This window comes from Mus caroli, chromosome 12 (genome assembly GCF_900094665.2).
Source record: "Mus caroli chromosome 12, CAROLI_EIJ_v1.1, whole genome shotgun sequence".
NCBI lineage: Eukaryota > Metazoa > Chordata > Mammalia > Rodentia > Muridae > Mus > Mus caroli.
Window position 1 is genome coordinate 106,258,549 of NC_034581.1, and position 20,095 is coordinate 106,278,643.

A 20,095-nucleotide genomic window follows, 5' to 3' on the forward strand; every position below is an offset into this window, starting at 1 on the left:
CCAGCCAACCTTATACATGTGTCACAATCTTGGCTCTGTCCCTCAGAAATCTCTCTGGGTTCATAGTAGATCTGGGAGACAGGTTGGCCTGAGGCAGAGGCACACTATGGTTTTTATTAGTAGTTGTGGAGAGGGTCTGAGGCGTTCATAACATCTGTGAGCACGAGGAAGCCTCATTGTCTGAACACTGTGGAAGTCTGTGGGGCAGACTGCCTCCTGCAGCCTCTGCCTGGGATGGAGCCATGCTGGGCCTCAGGGCTGATGGGATGCCAAGCTTTAGATAGCAAGAGAGCCAGAAAGGCAGGCAGCAGCTCTCGTGTGACACCTGAGGGATCAAACTTTGTTCATTCCAGCACTGAGAGGGAGCGTGGAGGATGCTGGCGGTTTCGCTCAGGCTCACCAGAGTACTTGGGATAAAATCCAGGGTCGAGCTTATGCTGGGCAGATGCCCCACTGTTGCACTTGTATGTGAGTGGGTGCAGCAAAGGAACTGTTGTCTTGACTGCTACGTTTTTAGGGGGTAGGTTTTTAATGTGAGTAAGAGAGAGAATATATGCAAAGGCATCTGGGAGAGTCAGAGAAAAGAAAGGAGAGGAGAGGAGAGACTTGTGCACTTAGTAAGAGAGCAGGAGGGAGAAGGCTTGAGTGATGGGCAGATCATGTGAGCCACAGAGGGTGAGCAGCCGAGGGGCGAGAAGGACCAGGAGACACTAGCTCTGCTTGTGCAATGTGGAATCAGCTGCGATCCTGAGGGAGCTGGGGTCCAGCGTGGGCTTCGATATGCTCTCAGGTATCACAGGGAGACTTGTGTCCTTCTGCCAGAGCTAAGGGAAGTGACTCCTTCTGGCAAATGGAAACCCGTTTCTCAGTTCCCTGAGACATGCTGGCTTCTAGTGGCCAGAAACCCTCCTAGAAAGCCCCTGTCCAGCCCGCGCCCTTTCCAGACATAGGGACTCTTTTTTCTTTTTTCTTTTCTTTTTAAATTTTTTTTTTGTTTGTTTGTTTGTTTTTCGAGACAGGGTTTCTCTGTGCAGCCTTGGTTGTCCTGGACCTCACTCTGTAGACCAGGCTGGCCTGGAACTCAGAAATCTGCCTGCCTCTGCCTCCCAAGTGCTGGGATTAAAGGCGTGTGCCACATAGGGACATAGGGACTCTTGAGACCTTGGTCCAGCCTGAGTTCCTTTCTAGAATTATGGACTCTGAGACCTACTAGAGCTGGGCCAGCCTTCTACTTTAATTTTTTGAGGCAGGGACTTAGTTTGTAGCCCAGGCAAGTCTTGAATTTGTGGTCCTCTAGCCTCAGCCACACGAGTTGTTGGGACTGCAGGTCTGTATCACTGTGCCTGGCACGGGCCCACCCTCTGGGAAACTCTGAAAAGCCTAGTGTGCAGAGCCAGTTCTGGAAGCACCCTCTCCTCGTCCCCTCCCTCGTCCCCTCCCTTCCCTGTGGCTTCTGTGCTAACAGCCAGCAACAGCGTGCAGCCATCCCTGGTGCTGGAGTGAGGGTGGTTTAGGTGTCGTGGCCCCTTTGGCAGCCAGACTTGATAGGAAGCACACGTCACGTTGCGTGCAGCTGTCTCTCAGTGACTTGGGCTCTATGCCATCCAGAGTGTAAAGCTGAGACGTCTTCCTACCGCAGCTGACCTTGACGTTGTCTACCTGACTCTCTGTGGGTTTGCTCTGTCAGCTTCTAGAAGGACCCCAGGATTTGTCTTTCTAGGGTGTTCCCAATAGAGCCGGGCCTTCTGGCCCCTGTGAGAATAGCTTCCCTGGGTGGCTAGGCTGAGGCTAATGCCTGGCTACACTGGAACACTTAGACCCTAGAAGTTTCCAGCGTCATGGATCAAGGACGGTGCAGTGTGGGCCACATTGCTGCCGTCATTTATGAGGAAGAGGGAGGCTGAGAGTCAAGTGTGTGTAGCTTTCTTCAGAGAACTCATTTGCTTCCACAAGTATGGTGTGAACCCAGTCCTCAGGAGGCAGAGGCAGGCAGAGCTCTGAGTTCAAGGCCAGCCTGGTCTACAGAGTGACTTCTAGGACAGCCAGAACCACAAAGTGAGACCCTGTCTCAACCCAAAACCAAACACCATCGGGATGAGTCAAGATAAAATTTACATGTGATTTGCTTCTAGTAGTTTGCTGTAGAGAAAACCCTGGTCAGTCCTCCAAGAGTGTGTGGCTGGGCTAGGATAAAATGTTTTATTTAGTTTTGTCCTGTAGCTTTTGGTACAGTAGATTAAAGAACAGAGCTGGCCATTTGCTGGGATGTGTGTACAGCACCTGTGACCCATGGGCTGCCAGCCTGGCTCTGGCTTCTATGCCTCCTGGAGCTGTGTGCAGTTCACATTCAAAGCCACAGAGCCTGTTGAGAAGACCCTCCAGGCGGGCCTGCTCTGCTGGGGCTGCAGGTGTGCGTGCCCTGCCCACCCGGCTTTAGAGTTTGGTTTCCTTTTAAAAGAAAAAGCTTGCTTGCTTTATTTTGTCTTTTGCAACAGGGTCTCATTGTGTGGCCCCGGGTAGGCTGGTCTCCAATTTCACTCCTCCCTCCGCCTCTGAGTGTCACACCGAACCTGGCCTCAGAGAGATTTTCTAAGTAGAGAAATAGAAACTTCACAGTCAGTCTTGCTAATAGTTAAATAGTTTTTCTTCTTATTAATTTATCCAAAACTGTAGAACATATTTATGCATCTGGTCTTCACGGTGAGCCTGGAGTGTTTCCCTTGGGAGTAACAAGCCCTTTGAGAACCCAGACTCACCTTTCAGGCAGCAGAGTTCCTGCCCCTGGCTCAGCAGGCTCAGAAGGTAGCAGGACTTGCTGCATTAGGGATTAAAGCTGTAAAACAGTCGAGAGAAAGGCTCACTCTCCAAGTTGCGTGGTCCCTGACATCCCCCGAGCAAGCGAGGTTGCCGCCCTTAGGGCGCTTCCTGTTTTGGTTGACAACGTGCTGATGGGTTTGTCCTTGCATGTCCATGTCCGGGTTGAAGTCTGAAGCGCCAATTCTCTGGGTGTTCTTAATGCGGGTGGCAAAGCCACAGAAGATTGCTTCCAAGTAAGGAGCCTGCCCTGCTTGTGTCCTAGCCACCTTGAGCACGCCCCTGTGACGGGCTGGGATTGCCTTGAGAGCACCAGCTGGTGATGTAGCTGGAGCTAAGTACTGTCTACACCGGAAGCACTGTCAGTGCGAGCAGTCTCCTCCTGTGATTAAGATGTCTAACTGCTGTCGCTGGGATACTTCGGGTCATAGCCTTTGTTTCCCTGCAGCTCGGCTTTCTATTCCTTTCTGTTAGGACATCTGGTTAGCAGCTGGGTGTAGCCATCAGCTTCGCCCTAGAACCTGCTGGTTGCCTGGGTGCTCCAAGCATTCCTGACAGCTGGAGGAGCGTTCTGACCTACTGGGAAGGACATTTCTCTGCTGCCACATAGAGCTCAGTCCAAGGTGACAGACTTCCTGCTCATCACACCTCATGAGGCCATAGCTCTTTCAGTGGCCCAGATTCACCTAATAAAAGTGCCAGCCCCAAGCAGAGGCTGAGGACACTTTAAGACAGAGGATGCTACGGGCACCTGGCCTGGGAGTTATAGATTGATCTTTGGTGCTGGGATATACTGAGGCCATTGCTCATTAACACCTGCCCCCCCCCCAGAACTGCACCCCAGCACTGAGCTACACCTCTAAATCCAAATGTTTAGTGTTTTTATATGCATATATTTGGTATCAGAGGTCATACTGCTTAATGGTGATTTCCATAGAAGTATTGATTAATTATAATTTTTCCATTTGCTTTTTCACACAGGAACGAAATAATGGTCTGGCAGACTCGAGAACACTGAGTGCCAGCCACACTGATCTAGCCCACTGAGGGCTGGGACTGAACTAGATAGGATCCTGAGAGTACAAAACACTGACACCCCTGAAGCCCTGGCAGCTCCTTAGCCTGCCCAGGAGGCAGCTTTTCCTCTTGGTTGTAGTGGACTTTCTGTAGATGGGCATGTCCACAGCCTGTAGGCTTTGCTTAAAAGGTGCCTGGCAGCCACACCCCAGAATTCTGTTGCTTGATCTGCATCTGTGCCTGGGGGCTTCTTCTGGCCAGAGCCAGCAGCACTGTGGCCAGGGAGGCAAGGCAGGCTACAGCTGGTGGCTTAGGTATGTGTGGATCAGCTGCTGCGTGTGACTTCTGCCAGCCACACTTTTGTGACACCTAGAACCATTTAAAATTTAACACTGTGAAAAAGTTGTGAAGGAAGAATCAGAAGCTAAAAATACTCCCTTCAGAGTTCACAGTGTCTGTTGAGCCTCAAGTGTAGAGGGAAGAGAAGCAGGGCACAGGAGAGCTGCTTCCCACGGGGCTCTGCAGACCTCCCTGCTGTTGGGTCAGTGTTGGTGGTGGGCGCTGTGCAATGGTCTAGGGTCCGCTTTCCTGGTGTCTGCTAAGCTTACAGAAGCCTTTTCATGGGTGGGTTTTGACAATGTTTCGGATCAACCTGTGGCAATTGTGAGACTAACTTTAACTGTGGACTTACGGGCCTACGTTAGGGCAGCAGGGTGGCCTTTGGGTTGCAGGGACTCTGTCTCAGCCTTGTATCAGTCTGAGGAACTGTGTGGTTCCCATCAAACGCCAGGGTTTTGGCCTGGTATTTAAAATTAATTCATTGACCACAACCAGCTACAGATTTTCTTAGGCCAGGGGTGACGGCACACAACTTGAATCCCAGCACTCAGGAGGCAGAGGAAGGTGGAATTCCGGGCCAGCCTGGTCTACAGAGTGAGTTCCAGGCCAGCCAGAGCCACACAGAAACCCTGTCTTCAGGTAGCGCACAGGGTTGGGGCTGGAGAGATGATGGTTAAGCAGGCCGGGCTCCTGCCATACCAGTGCGAGTGCCTCAGAAGCCATGGAAAGCCCCGGTGGCCCCGGGGAGTCAGCTGGCTTGACTAGCTGACATGCTTCAGAGGGATACTCTGGGAACTTGTGTGCAGTCAGCGCTGTGCAAGGGTCTGTCGCACTTAATGTCCTTAGGAGAAAAGCAGGGCCCAGCTGGCCCTTTCTCCACGTTCCTCACGGCGAGCCAGGGACCCTCAGGAGAGTGCCCTGTGTTTATTGCTGGGGAAGCTCTTGGGGGTGCATAGTCCTAGGTGCTGGGTGTTGCATAGTCCTAGGTGCTGGGTGTTGCATAGTCCTAGGTGCTGGGTGTTGGGTGTTGCATAGTCCTAGGTGCTGGGTGTTGCATAGTCCTAGGTGCTGGAAGAGCACAGATGCTCAGATAGTCTCCTGGGATGCTGCTAGAGATGTTACAGAGTCTCTGTGTGTGCCTGTGCATGCATGTGTGAGAGATGTGTGTGTAGATCAGGATACCTCTGCATTCATTCCATTCTCTTCTTCCCATGGTTCCAGAGAGTGAACCAGGTCGCCATTGTGCTGCAAGTTTCTTTACTCTCTGCGCCATCTTGCCAGCCTGAGAAAGTCAGTGTTCATAGGAATATATACTGAATGCTGAGATGTGTGCTTACAGCTCATGTAGCCCTACGGGGGCCGTGAGCCTAGCTTCTGCCTCCTACGCCCGTCTGCACTCGGTCTTGAGCTATTGTACCTGTGGTATAGCTGGCTGCAGTGAATGCAGATACTGGTGGCAAGGTGTCCCATATCCTGAGAGATGCTTTCAACTCACCTGGTGGGCCTATTTTGGGGTGGACTTTCAGTGCCCTAGACCTGGCTGGTGGATCCAGGCCCTAGGAACCTTTGGGCATGGATTCTAAGTGCGTCTGGGAACCATCTTCTAATTTTCAATACAATCTCTTTAGAAAATAATTTGGAAGTGTTGATACTTTGTTACAAAAATAAAGTTTTATTTCCCGGTCTAAAGCCCTCCAGTTCTGCAGAGGTGTTTTATGTGAACCACCCCACCCAAGCAGCTGTGTGTCCCCTCATCCTCAGCCTCTCAGGCACGGGTCAGTGGGTCGTAGCTCAGTGTAGAACACTTGCATGCAGGAAGCCCTAGGTTTAGTCTGCAGGATTGCCAAAAGGGGGGTAGGAGCCCCAGGGGCCTTTGAAATGATGAGCTCATAAGAGGATAGGGCCACCCTGAAGATGTCATGGTATATACCATAAGTGGACTGTTTTCCCTACTTGAGTGGGGACAGTGACAGTGTTATGTCCTGGTTTGAGGAGTCAGACACTACTGGAGCAACAGGACTCCTTGGTGAGGGTCCACTTGGCACACTTGCTGGTGGGAGCCTGTGCTACCTGTGCGTCAACACCACAGCCCTGTCTTCAGAGGCCACACCCATTGCTTACTGTTGACACTCAAGTCCATAAGGTGTTGATTCTGAGTCCAGAGCACATGTTAACAGGAGGCCTGTCTGCTGGCTGAGTGTGCACACAGTCCTGTTGGGTGCTCTGTGGTGCCTTCCAGCCTGGATGCACTGCCCAGCCAGAGTTGCCAGGCACACCAGCCAGGCCTCAGTGAGCGCACACACCTGTTTCCGGGTGTCCCTTTCATAAGTTGCCCAAAGCCACTTAGCCTAGGCAGCTGGGTTGGGCCTGGCCCATCTCTCTTCCTCAGACAGTTTTCTCCACTCTGCCCTGAAATGGTGTATATGTGTGGGGAGGAGCCCAGTGGGGGAGTGCCTCACTGCAAGCCATGCTTGGCCTGAGTGGTGGATGTTACTGCGTGTGTGTGTGTGTGTGTGTGTGTGTGTGTATAGTGGGTTGGGGGGAGTTAAGACCATCCTGCAGGAGGGTAGGCCCCACCAAGCTGCTGAGTCCCAGGCAGAAAGCAGAACAGAGAAGAGCTGAGTCTTGTCATTCTGGGGTCCTACAGAGACGCCCTCCAGGCTGCCAGAGCTCCTGCTGCTCGGTCATCCTCTAATGGGTAGGTGAACCCCAGGGAGGAGAAAGCAGATACTGACAGACCAACCGTCACTGGGTGCCTGTTCAGCAGGTGCCACTGACTGACAGGTTGTTGGAAAGAGTCATCAGAATCAGGGTTTCTTGGGACCTGCTCAGGCTGACCCACTGGTCTCACTGTTAGTAGGACTCTGTTCCTGGCATCCCCCTAATGCCTTCCCCACTGACTGTGTAGCAGCACTCGGAGAGGGGTAGGTGGGGCGCGAAGAGCACTCGGAGAGTCCGAACTGGGCTTCTGGGCAAGCCTGTGGTAACATCGTCCTCATGGGTGCGGTCAACCATCAGTCGCATCAGGAGCTGGTTAGCCCAGGTGATGCCAAGGGCTGGAGAGAGGCGCTCCTCCGAAGCCCTGAGACACAAAATGGGTGTTGGTGCTTGTACAGCCCACCCTACCCCCCATGTCCGCCATGCTGAGGTGCCCACACTCACCCCAGTGACCTGGACACAGACTGCTGGTCCTCCGCCATTTCTGTCACCTGGAAAAAGCAAGTGAGGGTTAGTGACACAGCCACCTCAGCTGCCCCCCTTCTACCCAGCCACTTGCTTTCCCCATGGTCAAGGGCAGCCCCTCCTTCCCAGCTAGCGCCAGCTGCACCCACCTGGTTGATGCACAGCACTGGGCTCCGGAAGGTGCTGCTCAGTCTTCGCAGTGTGGCCCCCAGCGAGAGCAGGAGCTTCGCCCTGACGGCCGAGGCCTGAAGGTGGAACTCACAACGAAATGGGGCTGCAATGGAGTCAACCACCACCAGGCGGGCCATGCCCCTCGACAGCAGGATGGGGACCTTCTTACTCACACACTCCAACAAGGTGTCCTGTGGGGACACATATCACGCCCACCGCTGGCCTCTGCATGGTCAGAACTCCCCGACTGTAGCTTTTTGACACTTATTGGCTGCCTCCTGGCCTCCTGGGGCAGAGGCTCATACCTGGACCTGCACCCTGAGTCCCGTGCAGGTTGTCCACTGCAGCTACTGAGGTCACCCAACCCAGCTACAGCTCCACGGCTGACATGATCACCTCACTACGCTGTAGTCTAGAGAGCAGTTCTGCTTGGTCTCACTTGAGTAGGGTGTGTGTGTGTGTGTGTGTGTGTGTGTGTGTGTATGGGAGGTAGGTGCCTTCCAAGTCTTTGTGCTGATGGGGCAGGCCAGACCTGCTGTGGTAGGATGGAGTAGTGGTCTGGGAGTCTGCTCTGCACACATCAGGTACCACCCACTCCTAAAGGAGCTGGGACCCTGCCCCATCCACATCAGCTGCGCCCTGGAGAAGATGCTAGTGGGGACAGAGAAGGGATGGCACCAGGATCATCTCCCCTGCCACCCACTCCAGGAGCCCTAGGCTTTCTTGGGACTACTGTGTTCTGTTTGGCACTGAAGTTGGGTGACTTAAGATGTGTTTAAGTGGCCTAGGTGACAGGGTAGGATTATACGGGGAGGGGAGATGGCTTTTGTCAGAGGGTCACGTGGCTACAATTGGGTGGTGATAAGGCTTGAAGTTTCAGGCAGGGCCTTCATGTTGTCCCTGAGTTCGGGGTCTTCAGGCAGTTTTGGCCGGCCAGGCAGATAGCCCTCTACCAGCTCACTGGCAGCTGTGAGGAGCTGTCAGTTCCCGCATCCAGCCAGGAGTGAAATTAAGTCTGTACCTCTCTCTAGGGCATCCCCCGCAGAGCCTCTTGGTGTGGAAAACGACAGCAGCAGCCTAGAAGACGCTAGCACTAACGTGAGTGTCTGCACCCCCCAAGCCAGGGCTTGGGCACCTTGGGGATGACAGGAAGAGGGAGGGGGCCAGGTGTGGTCCATATTGCTTCTCATGCACAAGGGGGGCAGGGGCTCTGTGTCCACATCTTGTGGCCTTGAGGCTGGCACTGACTTCTCCCATTGCTGGGCAGACAGACCCCAAGGCAGGAGGTAGAGCTGCCCCCAGTGGTGACCTGACCTGCAGTTTTCTCTTGCAGTGACCTGGGCCTGGTTCTTTAGACACCATGCTGCTGCTGCTGCTGCTAAGCACGGCTCCGGAGCTGGCCCTGTGAAGGCCAGGGTGGGGCTGGGAGGGCCCTCGGCTGGGAGCCCGCAGTGCTAACTTAGTTCCCTTGCCCATGTGCTGTGGAGCGTATACTAACAACTACACCACTAGTAGGGTCTTGGAGAGCCACTCTCAGTCAGCAAGGATGGTGACCTGGTCCTGTCCCCTTCCTGGGAGGCCTACGGGCAGGACACCTCTGGCTCTTGCTGCTTTTGCCTGGCCTCTTTGTGGCACTTCTCATGTGTTTAGTTCTGTGTCGTGTGTGATAATGTATTTTTATTGTACATTTTTTTAAAAAATTAAAAGTTTATATGCCATACCATCTACCAGAATGAAAGCCTGTTCATAATTATTTTTTTAAAATTAATTTTTTTTATTATCATGCATGTGAGTGAGTGTGTGCCATGGTGAGTGCATGGAGGTCAGAGGACACTGGAGTCAGCTGAGCCAGCCTGTGGTCCTCTCAGAGCTCTTAACTCTCGGCCTAGCCATGTGATGGCCCAGATGGGCATACTGAGGGGGCTCCTGCCATTTATATTTGGGGAACTGGGTTATCCCCTTCTCCAAACTTGGAATGACCCCCATTTTCACCCATCCCTGCAGCAGAGAGCCTTTCTGCACTGACCAGCTGTCCTGGGCTTGGCCCTGCTTCCTGCTGCTAGAACGGCAGCAGGTAAGCCCCAGACCCAGGCAGCGTCCACAGAGAACAGCAGCCAGAGGTGGCTTGTCAGTTCTCTGCATCCCCACCTAGGGCACACCTTTGCTGTAGTCTATGGCCTCCCTTCCCTACCTTTCTCCTGGGTTGATTGATTAGGTCTGTGTTTCAGGTAAGGAATAATGTTGGTTCACAGATAGGATGAACAGGCAGATTATGCAAGAACCTGACTAGCTGGGTGTGGTGGCGCACGCCTTTAATCCCAGCACTCGGGAGGCAGAGGCAGGCAGATTTCTGAGTTCGAGGCCAGCCTGGTTTACAAAGTGAGTTCCAGGACAGCCAGGGCTACACAGAGAAACCCTGTCTCAAACAAACAAACAAACAAACAACCCAAGAAGCTGACTAGTGAGGTTTCTGTTGTTGAGCTAGGGTCTCACTGTGTAGGGTCTCACTGTGTAGACCCGGCTGGCCTCAGACTAAGATTTCTCCTGTCCTTCCCTCCCAAGGGCTGAGATCAAAGGTGTACGATATTACACCCAGTTTGACCAGTTTTTGCATTAAATCCCCACGTTGGAGAGTGTTTTCATCAACCCAGAATCCCCAAATGCCTGGCCCGCAGGTACCGCAGGGACAGCAGGCAGGCTTCCTGCTGTGTGTTTAGAAAAAACACCTCCATGACCTTCACTCCATGGGAGTCTGACACTTCCTCTTCTTGACTTTACCCTGAGCTGAGTCTGGCACCTGTCTCTGCACAGGTGACCCTGGTGAGTCGCTGGGCCATCTGTGAGCACAAGCAGCACTCACCACGTCGGCCGCATGCTCAATGAAGATGTGGTTGCTGAACCTGGTCTTCTCGATCAGCTCCTCAGGCACGTCTGTCCGCAGCCGAGGCTGCTGCGCAATGAGCTGCCACAGCCGCTTGCTGGGGAAGGCATCTTCTGTGCAGATGTAGACAGCCCCTGGAAGCCAGAGTGCCCAGTGTGTGAGGGAACGGAAACGGACAAGTGGCTGCACACACCAAATGGAGTCTCATGCCTGCCTGTCTGCTTCTGTCCCTTAATAAGTTTTTCCCCAGGAGGGCAGCAGGTTAGACCTGGGTATCCTACCTGTGGCTGCTGTGCTGGCTCCTTAGGAACACAGGCTAGCCCTGTCCTGACACCTGAGTACCCACATCTATGCTCCTGAATACCCTGCTATCTCATGCCTGCTCTCTAGTTCCTCACTGGGCTGGGCAGGACAGAGGGTGGATCACCAGGGTTGAGGGACTTTGAGACATGTTCCTCACAGGCTCCCACCTCTCTCTGTGCGTCTACTTGATGATGCTGGTGCCATTGTGGTAAGTGCAAGAGCGGCTGAACAGGCACCTGAGATACCCGGGACATAAACAGTCCTTGTGTCATACGCTTTGGGGCCAAAGGCCGCTCTGATCCTGCCGCCGAATGAGCTGGACAGCGATCGGGGAGCCGTGTGTGGGTGGCAGGTGCCTCACCTGCGACTGCTGGAACCTACACCATTAGTTCTAGGCCTCCAAGGAGAAAAGATCTTGCCAAAGACGCCAAACCACAGAGTAAGGAGACGTGCTTCATAAGATAAGCACTGGCTGTCTCAAAGGTCTCAGTTAAAGCAATCGTCCACAAAGGGGGGACAGAGCCGACAATACTCTGCACTTAATATAAGGATTTAAAACTTTCTGCTCAAATAGGGTCCTCACATCCCAGGCCAGACACATGTGGAGCCAGCCTGGCCTCCAGCCTGCATTGATCTTCCTGCACCTGCGTCCTGAGGGCTGGGGTTACAGGTGTGCGCCTATGACTGGCATGGAAGCCTCTAGGCAAAGGCTGGGTCTTCCGGGGGATGACCTGACAGAAGGCTCGTTGGCGGATAACAGCACATCACTACAGACCTCTGGAATGCTGGGAACATTGGCACTGCCTTTCCTACCAGGAGCAGCTGTTGTACCAGGCAGTGTCAATGTGAACGAGGGAAACTGGCGCCTTTGGACATTGCTTTTGTGACAGTATCAACCTGAAGTGGTGTTGTGGGGAAACCCCAGCTGCTGCAGAGCTGGGTGAAGCCTAGGACTCCTCGGACCTGCTTCCTTCCTGTCTTGGGCACAGGACACACAGGACCCAAGGCTTAAATGGTGGAGACTATAGCTTATTTTGTTTTGTGTTCTGAGACAGGGTTTCTCTGTGTAATAGAGCCCTGGCTGTCCTGGACTTGCTTTGTAGATCAGGCTGACCTCGAACTCAGAGTCTGCTTGCCTCTGCCCCCTGAGCACTGGGATTAAAGGCTTGGGCCACCACGCCTGGCTCAGCCATGGCTTGTTTTGCAGCTATGACCATCAGCCCTTAGAGGGCCCAGGCAGAGTCTCCCAGTACCAAAACCATCCACATGCTGCTCAGACTACTGGCCCTGACCAGAAGGGAAAGGCCTTGTGCTCTCTGCCCTACCTGTCTGGTTCTGTGAGTCTGGGTGCAGGGGTGTGTGGTAACTGTAGGCCCAGCTGGTACCCCCTGCTTCCCCCTGCCAGCCTAGCACAGCTCACTCACTCTTCTGGAAGAAGAAAGACAATCAGGAGAAACCACTCAAGAGATAGCCACTGGCTCCCAGAGAGGAAAGCAGCTCTCAGAGCAGGCCAGGGATCAGCTCTACCTGCCTCAGATCCTGCCTCCCCTCCCTTCAGGAAGGGGAGCCACTTACCGGCCTCTAGGCCTCCATATTGTCGTGGGAACTGCACAGCCAGGCAGAGCTGTAGTGCCAGCTGGGTCTTTCCTGCTGAGCTGCGGCCAGCCAGGCCAGTGATGCCCTCCAGGGGCAGGCCTCCACCCAGGAACTGATCCAGGACAGGGCAGCCTAAGCTCAGGCGTTGATGCTGCTCAGGGAAGCTCTCCTTCTGCTGGAACAGATGCAGTGCTGCAGGGAGCATGGGTCAGGCTGTGTTAGCGGTCTAGCCCGTGCCCCACCCACAGCCTGCTAGGGCCTGTGATCCTGAGGCCTTCAAGGAAGTGCTGGCACATGCAACATGGGTGAAGGACTGGCAAAGCCACCACACACACACACACACACACACACACACACACAGAGGCAGAGTGCTAAGTTAGGCAGCCTGGTTGTGCAGCTGAGTACAATGCATATGTAAGAGTCTGTCCCTGTCACATTTCCCAGGTGGGCTCACACCCTTCCCTGGTGGGCAAAGCTGCTGAAGAAACCTGAACGCTGTTCAGGTGTAGTGGTCTACACATTTAATCCCAGCTCTTGGGAGGCAGAAGCAGCTCCGTGAGTTTGAGGCCAGCCTGAGCTACACAGAATGCCGGAACAATCAGAACTGCATAGAGAGGCTCCATCAGGGAGAGGGAGGCTGTTGGGGAGGAAGAAGGAAACTGACGTTCCTGAATGTAGCAATGTAGCAAGCAGGCTTTCCTCAGCATGAAGAGAAAATGAGCATCAGCCTGTGACAGTGATGGTGACAGTTCTGAGCAGTTGGAGCCTCAGCTTAGATGCCAGTGAGCTAAAGCCATCGTGTGGAAGCCATGTTCTGAGTGTCAGGACCTCTCACAGCTGCTGCCACCATACCACACCACGGGGACCTAACTTTGTCCTTTACTGTGAGGGTCTCCTTCGAGGGCAGGTACTCCAGGAGGACTCTGTAGAGAAGCTGAAGCCATGAGACCCTACTGTTCTGCTATGTGGGCCTTCTTTGTGGGCTCTGGACAAGTCACTTGGGCTACCTATCCTAGGTTCCTCGTGTGCTGTGAAATCGTTCCCCACAAGTCTACCCAGGCCTGCGCTCCAAGCACCCCAGCCCAGGTGCTCACCTGTAAGGACACGGCTTCCCCGAAGGTGTAGAGAGGCAGCTCTCAGCAGGCACTGCACATCGTGGCTGGGCAGGCTGGTGAGCCGCTGCAAGTCTGGTCCGGAGTAGCACAGAATCTCCTTCACTGACTTCAGTCTGCCTGAAGTCACAGGGATAGACCACGGGGAGTCAGGGCACTCAGTCAGAGTGAGAGGTGGGGATGGAGCTGGGCCTCCAGATCTGGGACACCAATTCTGGATTCACCCACAAAATCTTGGGGAATGTGACTAGTGGGTGGAGAGGGAAGGGAGGGAGGGTCCTGCTGGCACTGCTGCACCCTCGTAACTGGGCCTAACTCTCTTGTCAGCAGCAGTAGGAGCCAGAGAGTGAATCCTGAGTGCTATGAAGATGTGACTGTCGCCCTGTCCCACCCTTTGTTCACAGTCCCAACTACTTGGAAGGCTGAGCCAGGAGGGCCGCTTGCACCCAGGATTCAAGGCCAGCAAGACCATGTATTTTAAAAACAAAAAAGCATGAATGTAGAGTTGGGGGTGTGACATGAGAGAGTGCCTTTTGACCACGCACAAAGCTCTGGAGTTCACTGACAGTGGCAAACAGAGAGAGGGCCAAGGGAGAATCAACTCTGAGTCCCCAAGCCAGGCCAGGGTAGGCAAAGAGGCGGACAGAGCCAGGATGCAAGCAGGCCAGGCCGGGCAGGAAGCAATGGGTGGCACACAGTAATGACCAAGGCCTGCTGCTTGCTGCTTAAGGAGGAAACCAGTTCTGTTCTGGGCTTGCATTTACTTTTTACTTTCAAACCAGTTAGCAAAAGAAATTATTGCTCCCAGCACTGGGAGATGGAGGCAGGAGGAGCTCTGTGAGTTCAAGGCCAGGCTGGTCTACACAGTGAATTCCAGGCCAGCCAGGGCTACACAGTGAGACCCTGTTGCAATTAAAAAGAAAGAAAAATAATACATTGCAGATATATCAAACTAGTTCACACAGAGGCAGAAAGAGCTGCCAGGAACATGAGGGCTGAGCAGCTCGCCCTCTGCAGCCACAGCCCTCTGGGAACTCAGGTGCCAAAGGTGCCCCTTGCGAGACCAACCAACCCCGCTTGGAAAAGGAGAGAAGCCACTAGGCGTGGGTGGTGCACAGACTGCAGCTTGTTTTGCCCACAGTGCCTGTGTGCCCTGCTCAGCACACACATACCCTTCTTAATTGCAGCAGTAATTCGGGGATTTAGGTCCAGCTGATCCAAGTCCATTCCTCAGTGGTCTCACCAGGAGCACGCAGAGCTGACAGGCACACAGCGATGGATGGTGACACACACCAACTCAGATTTCCTGTGGGAAGGTGACACACAGGGAAGTTTGAAGCAAAAGTGTGGTTAGGTGTCCCACTGAGCGCCAAGGTCAGGTGTCTCCCTGTCCATGAGAGCCAAGGACAATGCTCCTGTGTGCACCGTCAACCCTGAGGAGGACTAGGCAGTCTGGAAGCCTAGGCTCACTCCAGATGTTGGCACAGAACTAATTCAGCCGTCGCCAACATCCTGAAGGTGTCAGTGCTGTGATGGGGAAAAGCAAGCTAGCTGCCCCTTGCTGCTCCCCTTTAACTTCCTGGGGCATAGAGGGGTCTCGCTCAGCATTCCCCAGCTTTTTGTGAGTTTGGGATTTTGAAGGATTATGGGAGAAATTGAACCTGGTCAGAGAACAACAGAAGAGGCAGCTCCACCGCACCAGAAAGCACAGAGAAAGCCGCCCAGAAAGGGGCCCGCTGGGGACAGCACCAGGCCAGTGTGAGGAAAGACGTGTCCTACAGTACACTGCAATGGGTTCAAATGGCAGTGCCAAGAAGCACTAAGGATGGGGTGGAGTGGCTCAGGAGCCAAGTTTGAGGAGGCTGAGGACGTGAGATCTGGTGCTGGGCAGGTTTGGTGAGCTGCCAGTAATCCCAGGGCTTGCTCAGAAGGCAGAGACAAGTTCCTCAGAGCAGGCCGACAAGCTGAATCTGTGGACTTTGGGTTCGTAGAGCAAGTGATGGAGGACTATATGTCAGACATCTGCCTTCCACACACACATCAGTACAGATGTAAACGGACATACGCGTATGTACATACACCACACCACACAGGGCAGGAGGGAAGCTGGCTGGACAACATGCTTCCAGACACAAAGCTCTGGCACCAGAACTCAAAGGTCCCCCAAGCCATCAGCTACAGCGTCCAGAGCAATCACAGGGCTTGGTGGAGACTGGACAGAGGACATAGTCAGGGGCGGGTTCTATCCGTGCACCCGCAAATGCCAAGGCCTCGAGGCAGCTAACCTTGCTTTACAGAGTGCCACTGAGCAACTTCTACTTCAACACTGAGAACCCGCGTCTCAGACAAAAGCACAGAGCTCCATGCTCCACTTGGCCGCCGGCCTTCCGGAGAAGTAGGCTAGAGTTGTGTCCAATTGTGTCGGAGAGAGAGCAAAGCTCCTGGGTAGCTGATCTGGCCAATTACCCAAAGAAGCTAGAGGGTGTGGCGCGCGCGGTGGCTCACACCTGTATCAGTGCGAGGAAGGCTGAGGCAGGACTGCTGCTGAATCCAAGGCCAGCCTAGGCTACACGCACAATGTGACTCGTCCTTACGAACACCACAAGAAAAACAAAAGTCACAGATCAAATCTGCAGCGAGTGGTCACGCTGTGGCTGGCCTGGGACTCTGGTGCCGAAAGCAGGTCCCGCGCTCAGTTCGATTCCTCCAAACTCCGCTACGGGCTTGAGGAGGTGCCCCGCTGGGGAAGCTCGTTCTTGAGCCCGGACCTGGGGTGCTCGAAACCCACGGTGTCCTCTGTCCTCTCCTGCCACCCCATGTTCGGCCACTCGCGATCAACTAACTCACCTCCCGGATCTGCGTCCCCGCAAGTCTCCCGCGCGCTCCGCCCGCTCCTGAAGCCCCGCCCATCTCAATCTTCTCTTCCAATGAGAGGCCCGATTCCGAGTCTGCTCCACCCAGAAGAAACGAAGAGGCGGCTACGTGGCTGACTAATTGGCCAATCCGAAGTCACACTCTCCCTAGATGGGGGGAGGGTGCCCCTCCGGTCTTCACCGCCGATTGGTGGCCAGCCGTAGGGGCGGGAGCCTTGCGCGGATTGGAGAAGGGCGACTCTGGGGCGGATACTACTCTCCGATTGGTTCATATTACGAGCTCTGGCTGCGGATTGGGCTTTGGAGCTGTCATCGTGTCTGCGGGAGGGGCGGGGTGGCGCCCTGTGTGGGCTTAGCGCGGGCGGTGGCGTGAGGGGCTCAGGCGGAGACATGTCCTCGGGGGTGGCCGCGCGTCGCGACGCCAAGAAGCTTGTGCGCTCGCCAAGTGGCCTGCGCATGGTGCCGGAGCACCGCGCCTTCGGAAGCCCTTTCGGCTTGGAGGAGCCGCAGTGGGTCCCGGACAAGGAGGTGCGTCCTAGCCCCCGGGTCCCCAACCGAAGCCGGGGCGTCTCCCGCCTCCGTCCTAGGGACGCTCGGCCGCGGCTCCCCTCCGGGCGTTCCCGCTGTCCCTTCTGCGCTGTGGGGCGTTTTCCATTCCTTGGCGGTCATTGGCTGCGCGGTGCGGAGCGCCGGGGAGGCCCGAGGGGGAGCGGTGGAGCGGCTCCGTGCGCGAGTTTGGGGCTGGAGTGTGTCCGTGGGGCGAGGGTGAGGGAGTCCGCCTCCACCTGCCCACGGAGGAACGGTGCCAAGGGGTCTGCAGTCTTCGGAGTTATAAACTCTGCAAAGCTCGGCCACTTGGGAGAAAATGGGAGCAATTCACGCATTCCATGCGATTTTATTTCAAAGCAAATTAAATATCTTTAAAAGACACCAACGAAAGTACTGGCGACTTTGATAAACTTTGAAACAACTTTTCTTCATATATTCATGTGTGTATGTGCCTTTGTCCCCAGTGTCACAGCGCTGGTGTGTAGATCAGAGGATAATTTGTAGAGCGTTTTCTTAAACCATCTGGGTCCCAGGGACGGAATTCAGGTCTCAGGTGTGGCGGCACGTGCCTTTACTTGGTGAGCTATCTTAATGGCTCGTGTAAATTCGTCCATGTTTCTGTTTCTCTCCCTCCTTCCGTTTCTCTTTCTCCTTCCCTTCCTCCCCTCTCCCCCTCCCACCTCCCCGTCCTTGGCCTAGCACTCATAAGATCTGCCTTCATCTGCCTTCAGAGTGCTAGGCATGCGCTACCACACACCGCTGCTATGTTGTCCTCGAACTCCACCCCCGTCAGCCTCTTGAGTTAAAGATGTGCTTCACCACACCTGGCCTCCTCCCAAATTTTTTAAGTTAGAGTCCCTGCTTGGAATTCTGATCAGCTGCTCTTCTTTCCCCTTGGGAGCTCATCCACAGGTGGCCGAGGCCAGCGGCTTCTTAGAGTGAGGTCCAGTGTTCTCAAAACAGTGGGCATCGGGGACTGGAGAGCCACCCAGAAGCCACCGCTACAAGCGGCCAGAAGCTTGTAGCCTGGCTGCTGTTGCTCTGCACCTCCCCCCAAACTCTGAAGTTCCTGAGAGCCCTGAAGGAGAAGGTTCATCTCGTACTCAGAGCCCCTGGCTATACCAGGTGTGTCACTGAGCCGTCCCTGTCCTCCTGGTTGTGCACTTTACCCCTGTACTTAAGCGTCTGAGCACATAGTTCCTCTTGGGTGCAAAGATAACTGAGCACAAGCCTCGAGTGCACTTAGCGTCCCTGAAGTGGGTGTGGGCTTAGGAATGGGCCAGCATGATCATTCGTGGTGTAGGTAGGTGTCTGAGTTCAGGGAAGTGAGTTCCAGGCCAGCCAGGGCTATACAGTGAGACCCTGTCTTAAAAAGACAAAAAAAAGGGTGTGTGTGTGTGTGTGTGTGTGTGTGTGTGTATGTTGGAATACAGTCTGGACTCTAGCCCCTGGAAGGCTAAGAGTTTATAGTAGAGAGTTATGACCAGCCTGGGCTGGCTACACCGCTGGCTCAAAAATAAAACACGGAGTGGGTGTTGGGGAGGTGGCTCAGCGGAATAAATTGCTTGTGAATGAGTTTAGAACTGGTCAGACATAACTGTTTCCAGGAAAGGCCAATAATGCCTAGATTGGAATAAGGGGCACATTTGGGGCAGGTGGAGGAGGCCAGTGGGGTGAGAAGCCGAGTGGGAAAAGTGTTCACTGTCTTAGGCCGGGGCTCTAGAGGAGCTATCTCAACATTCCTCCTGCTCTACAGGGGGCCTTTAAGGTAGACGTGTCCCCCATTGACCCCTGATGAAATCTTTATGTAAAACTTTAAAATTTACAGTGTTTGTGGTACACCCCCATAAGTCTGGATAGCTTGACAGAACTCCATGTCTGTGCAGAGCAGGGAGGAGAGGTTGCTCTGACTAGAGTGCCGAGGAGAAGGGCGCCCGCCGACTCTGTGAGTGTCTCAGGCTTGGCTTTGCAGGGGTGACCATGACTGAGAGATGCTTGGACAAGCATAGGTGGCAAAGTCCCACAGTAGGGAGGGTGGAGCCCAGGGCCTGATGGAGGGAGGGGGATGGGCACTCTACAGTCCAGTCAGGAATCAGGCTTCAGCTCCCCTTGCAGCCTGAGAACCCAGTTCAGCAAGTGCTTTATGGGGAAAAGAATGGGGTGTGCTGCGCCTGCCAAGCCTGGCCTGGTGCTGAAGCCCGGAGTTGGGGTGCTGCTTGTGATCTTGGTTGTTCCTGGGGGAAGGGCGATTGGTCTGACTGGGAAAGGCTGGGATTCCACAAGTGTGACGATTGATTCGCCTTGTGCTCCTCCCACGGCTGCAGGAGCCTCCTTGTGTGTTCTAGCTCTGGAACCATCGCCCTGTGGGAGGCTTCCCTCCCACAGCGCTGTAAGAGTCGGGATGAAGTTCCGGATCCAGTGCCAGGCTGTAGTTTTCACAGTTGTAAAGTGCAGACCTGATAGCAGGCCCTGAGGTGGAGCTGCCCTTTCACCTCTCCTGAGCCTGCAGCTTCCTTCCTCATCTCCTCTGTGTGTGTGTGTGTGTTTGTATGTATGTGTGTGCGCGCGCGCGTGTGCTTTCTCTTCTCCTTTGAACTTTTTTCTTTTTTAATGTATATGACTGTTTCCCCTGAATGTTTGCCGGTGTACACATGCATGCTTGGTGCCTGCAGAGGTCAGCAGAGGGTGTTGGGTTCCCTAGAGCTGTGAGCCATTGTGGGCCTGCTGGGTCCCGAACCCATATCCTCTGCAAGAGCAGGACGTGCTCTTAACTGCTGAGTCGCCTCGTTAGCTCCCAGACTGGGCTTGAGAACCTGTTAATAATTAATAAATAGTCGCTGTTGGGGTGTGTGTGCTTGTGTGAGGAGAGGCCAGCCTTTAGGTTGTCTCCTTCAGTCACTCGCTGTCTTGTCTCTTCCCGGCAGGGCCTCTCACTGAGTCTGGAGCTCACCCATTGGCCGGCCTGACTGGCCAGTGAGCTCCAGGGACCTGCTTTTTGCCACCTGGCTAGGTGCATATGGCTGTGGCTGGCTTTTTATCTGAGAGCTGGAGATTTGAACTCAGGTCCTCATGCTGGTCTGGCAAGTAATTTACCAACTGAGCCATCTCCCAGAACCCCGTTTTTCTTTTTAAAAAAAGTTGTTTTTAAAAAAAATTATCAGCCGGGCGTGGTGGCGCACGCCTTTAATCCCAGCACTCGGGAGGCAGAGGCAGGCGGATTTCTGAGTTCGAGGCCAGCCTGGTCTACAAAGTGAGTT

The 20,095-nt window shown here is 54.3% G+C and overlaps 3 protein-coding genes across 12 annotated transcripts in view; 2 read left to right on the forward strand and 1 right to left on the reverse strand.

Moving 5' to 3' along the window:
* Positions 1-9,310, forward strand: part of Klc1 (kinesin light chain 1) — a 48,012-nt gene extending 38,702 nt beyond the window's left edge. For 5 of the 7 annotated variants that reach the window (XM_021179631.2, XM_021179639.2, XM_029484484.1 and 2 more), the window contains 2 exons: positions 8,556-8,622; positions 8,858-9,310. In XM_021179631.2, coding sequence (XP_021035290.1) covers positions 8,556-8,622; positions 8,858-8,860 — 70 coding nt within the window. In that variant the 3' untranslated portion in view covers positions 8,861-9,310. The remainder of the gene's footprint in view (positions 1-8,555; positions 8,623-8,857) is intronic. The other 2 variants (XM_021179634.2, XM_029484486.1) reach the window with 2 other exon arrangements.
* On the reverse strand, positions 7,024-16,284 carry Xrcc3 (X-ray repair cross complementing 3). The gene is made up of 8 exons (XM_021179642.2): positions 16,264-16,284; positions 14,589-14,722; positions 13,399-13,536; positions 12,284-12,496; positions 10,385-10,539; positions 7,503-7,715; positions 7,333-7,379; positions 7,024-7,252 (listed from the first exon to the last, which is right to left on the reverse strand). Exons 2-8 carry the CDS (start codon positions 14,641-14,643, stop codon positions 7,024-7,026), a joined length of 1,050 nt encoding a protein of 349 aa, XP_021035301.1. The 5' UTR covers positions 14,644-14,722; positions 16,264-16,284.
* A 331-nt stretch (positions 16,285-16,615) lies between these two features.
* Zfyve21 (zinc finger FYVE-type containing 21) overlaps positions 16,616-20,095 on the forward strand; it is a 16,088-nt gene continuing 12,608 nt past the window's right edge. For 3 of the 4 annotated variants that reach the window (XM_021179536.1, XM_021179537.1, XM_029484501.1), the window contains exon 1: positions 16,624-16,817. In XM_021179536.1, the coding sequence (XP_021035195.1) occupies positions 16,680-16,817 (138 nt within the window). In that variant the 5' untranslated portion in view covers positions 16,624-16,679. Of the gene's footprint in view, positions 16,818-20,095 lie in introns of all 4 variants that reach the window. The other variant, XM_021179538.1, reaches the window with a different exon arrangement.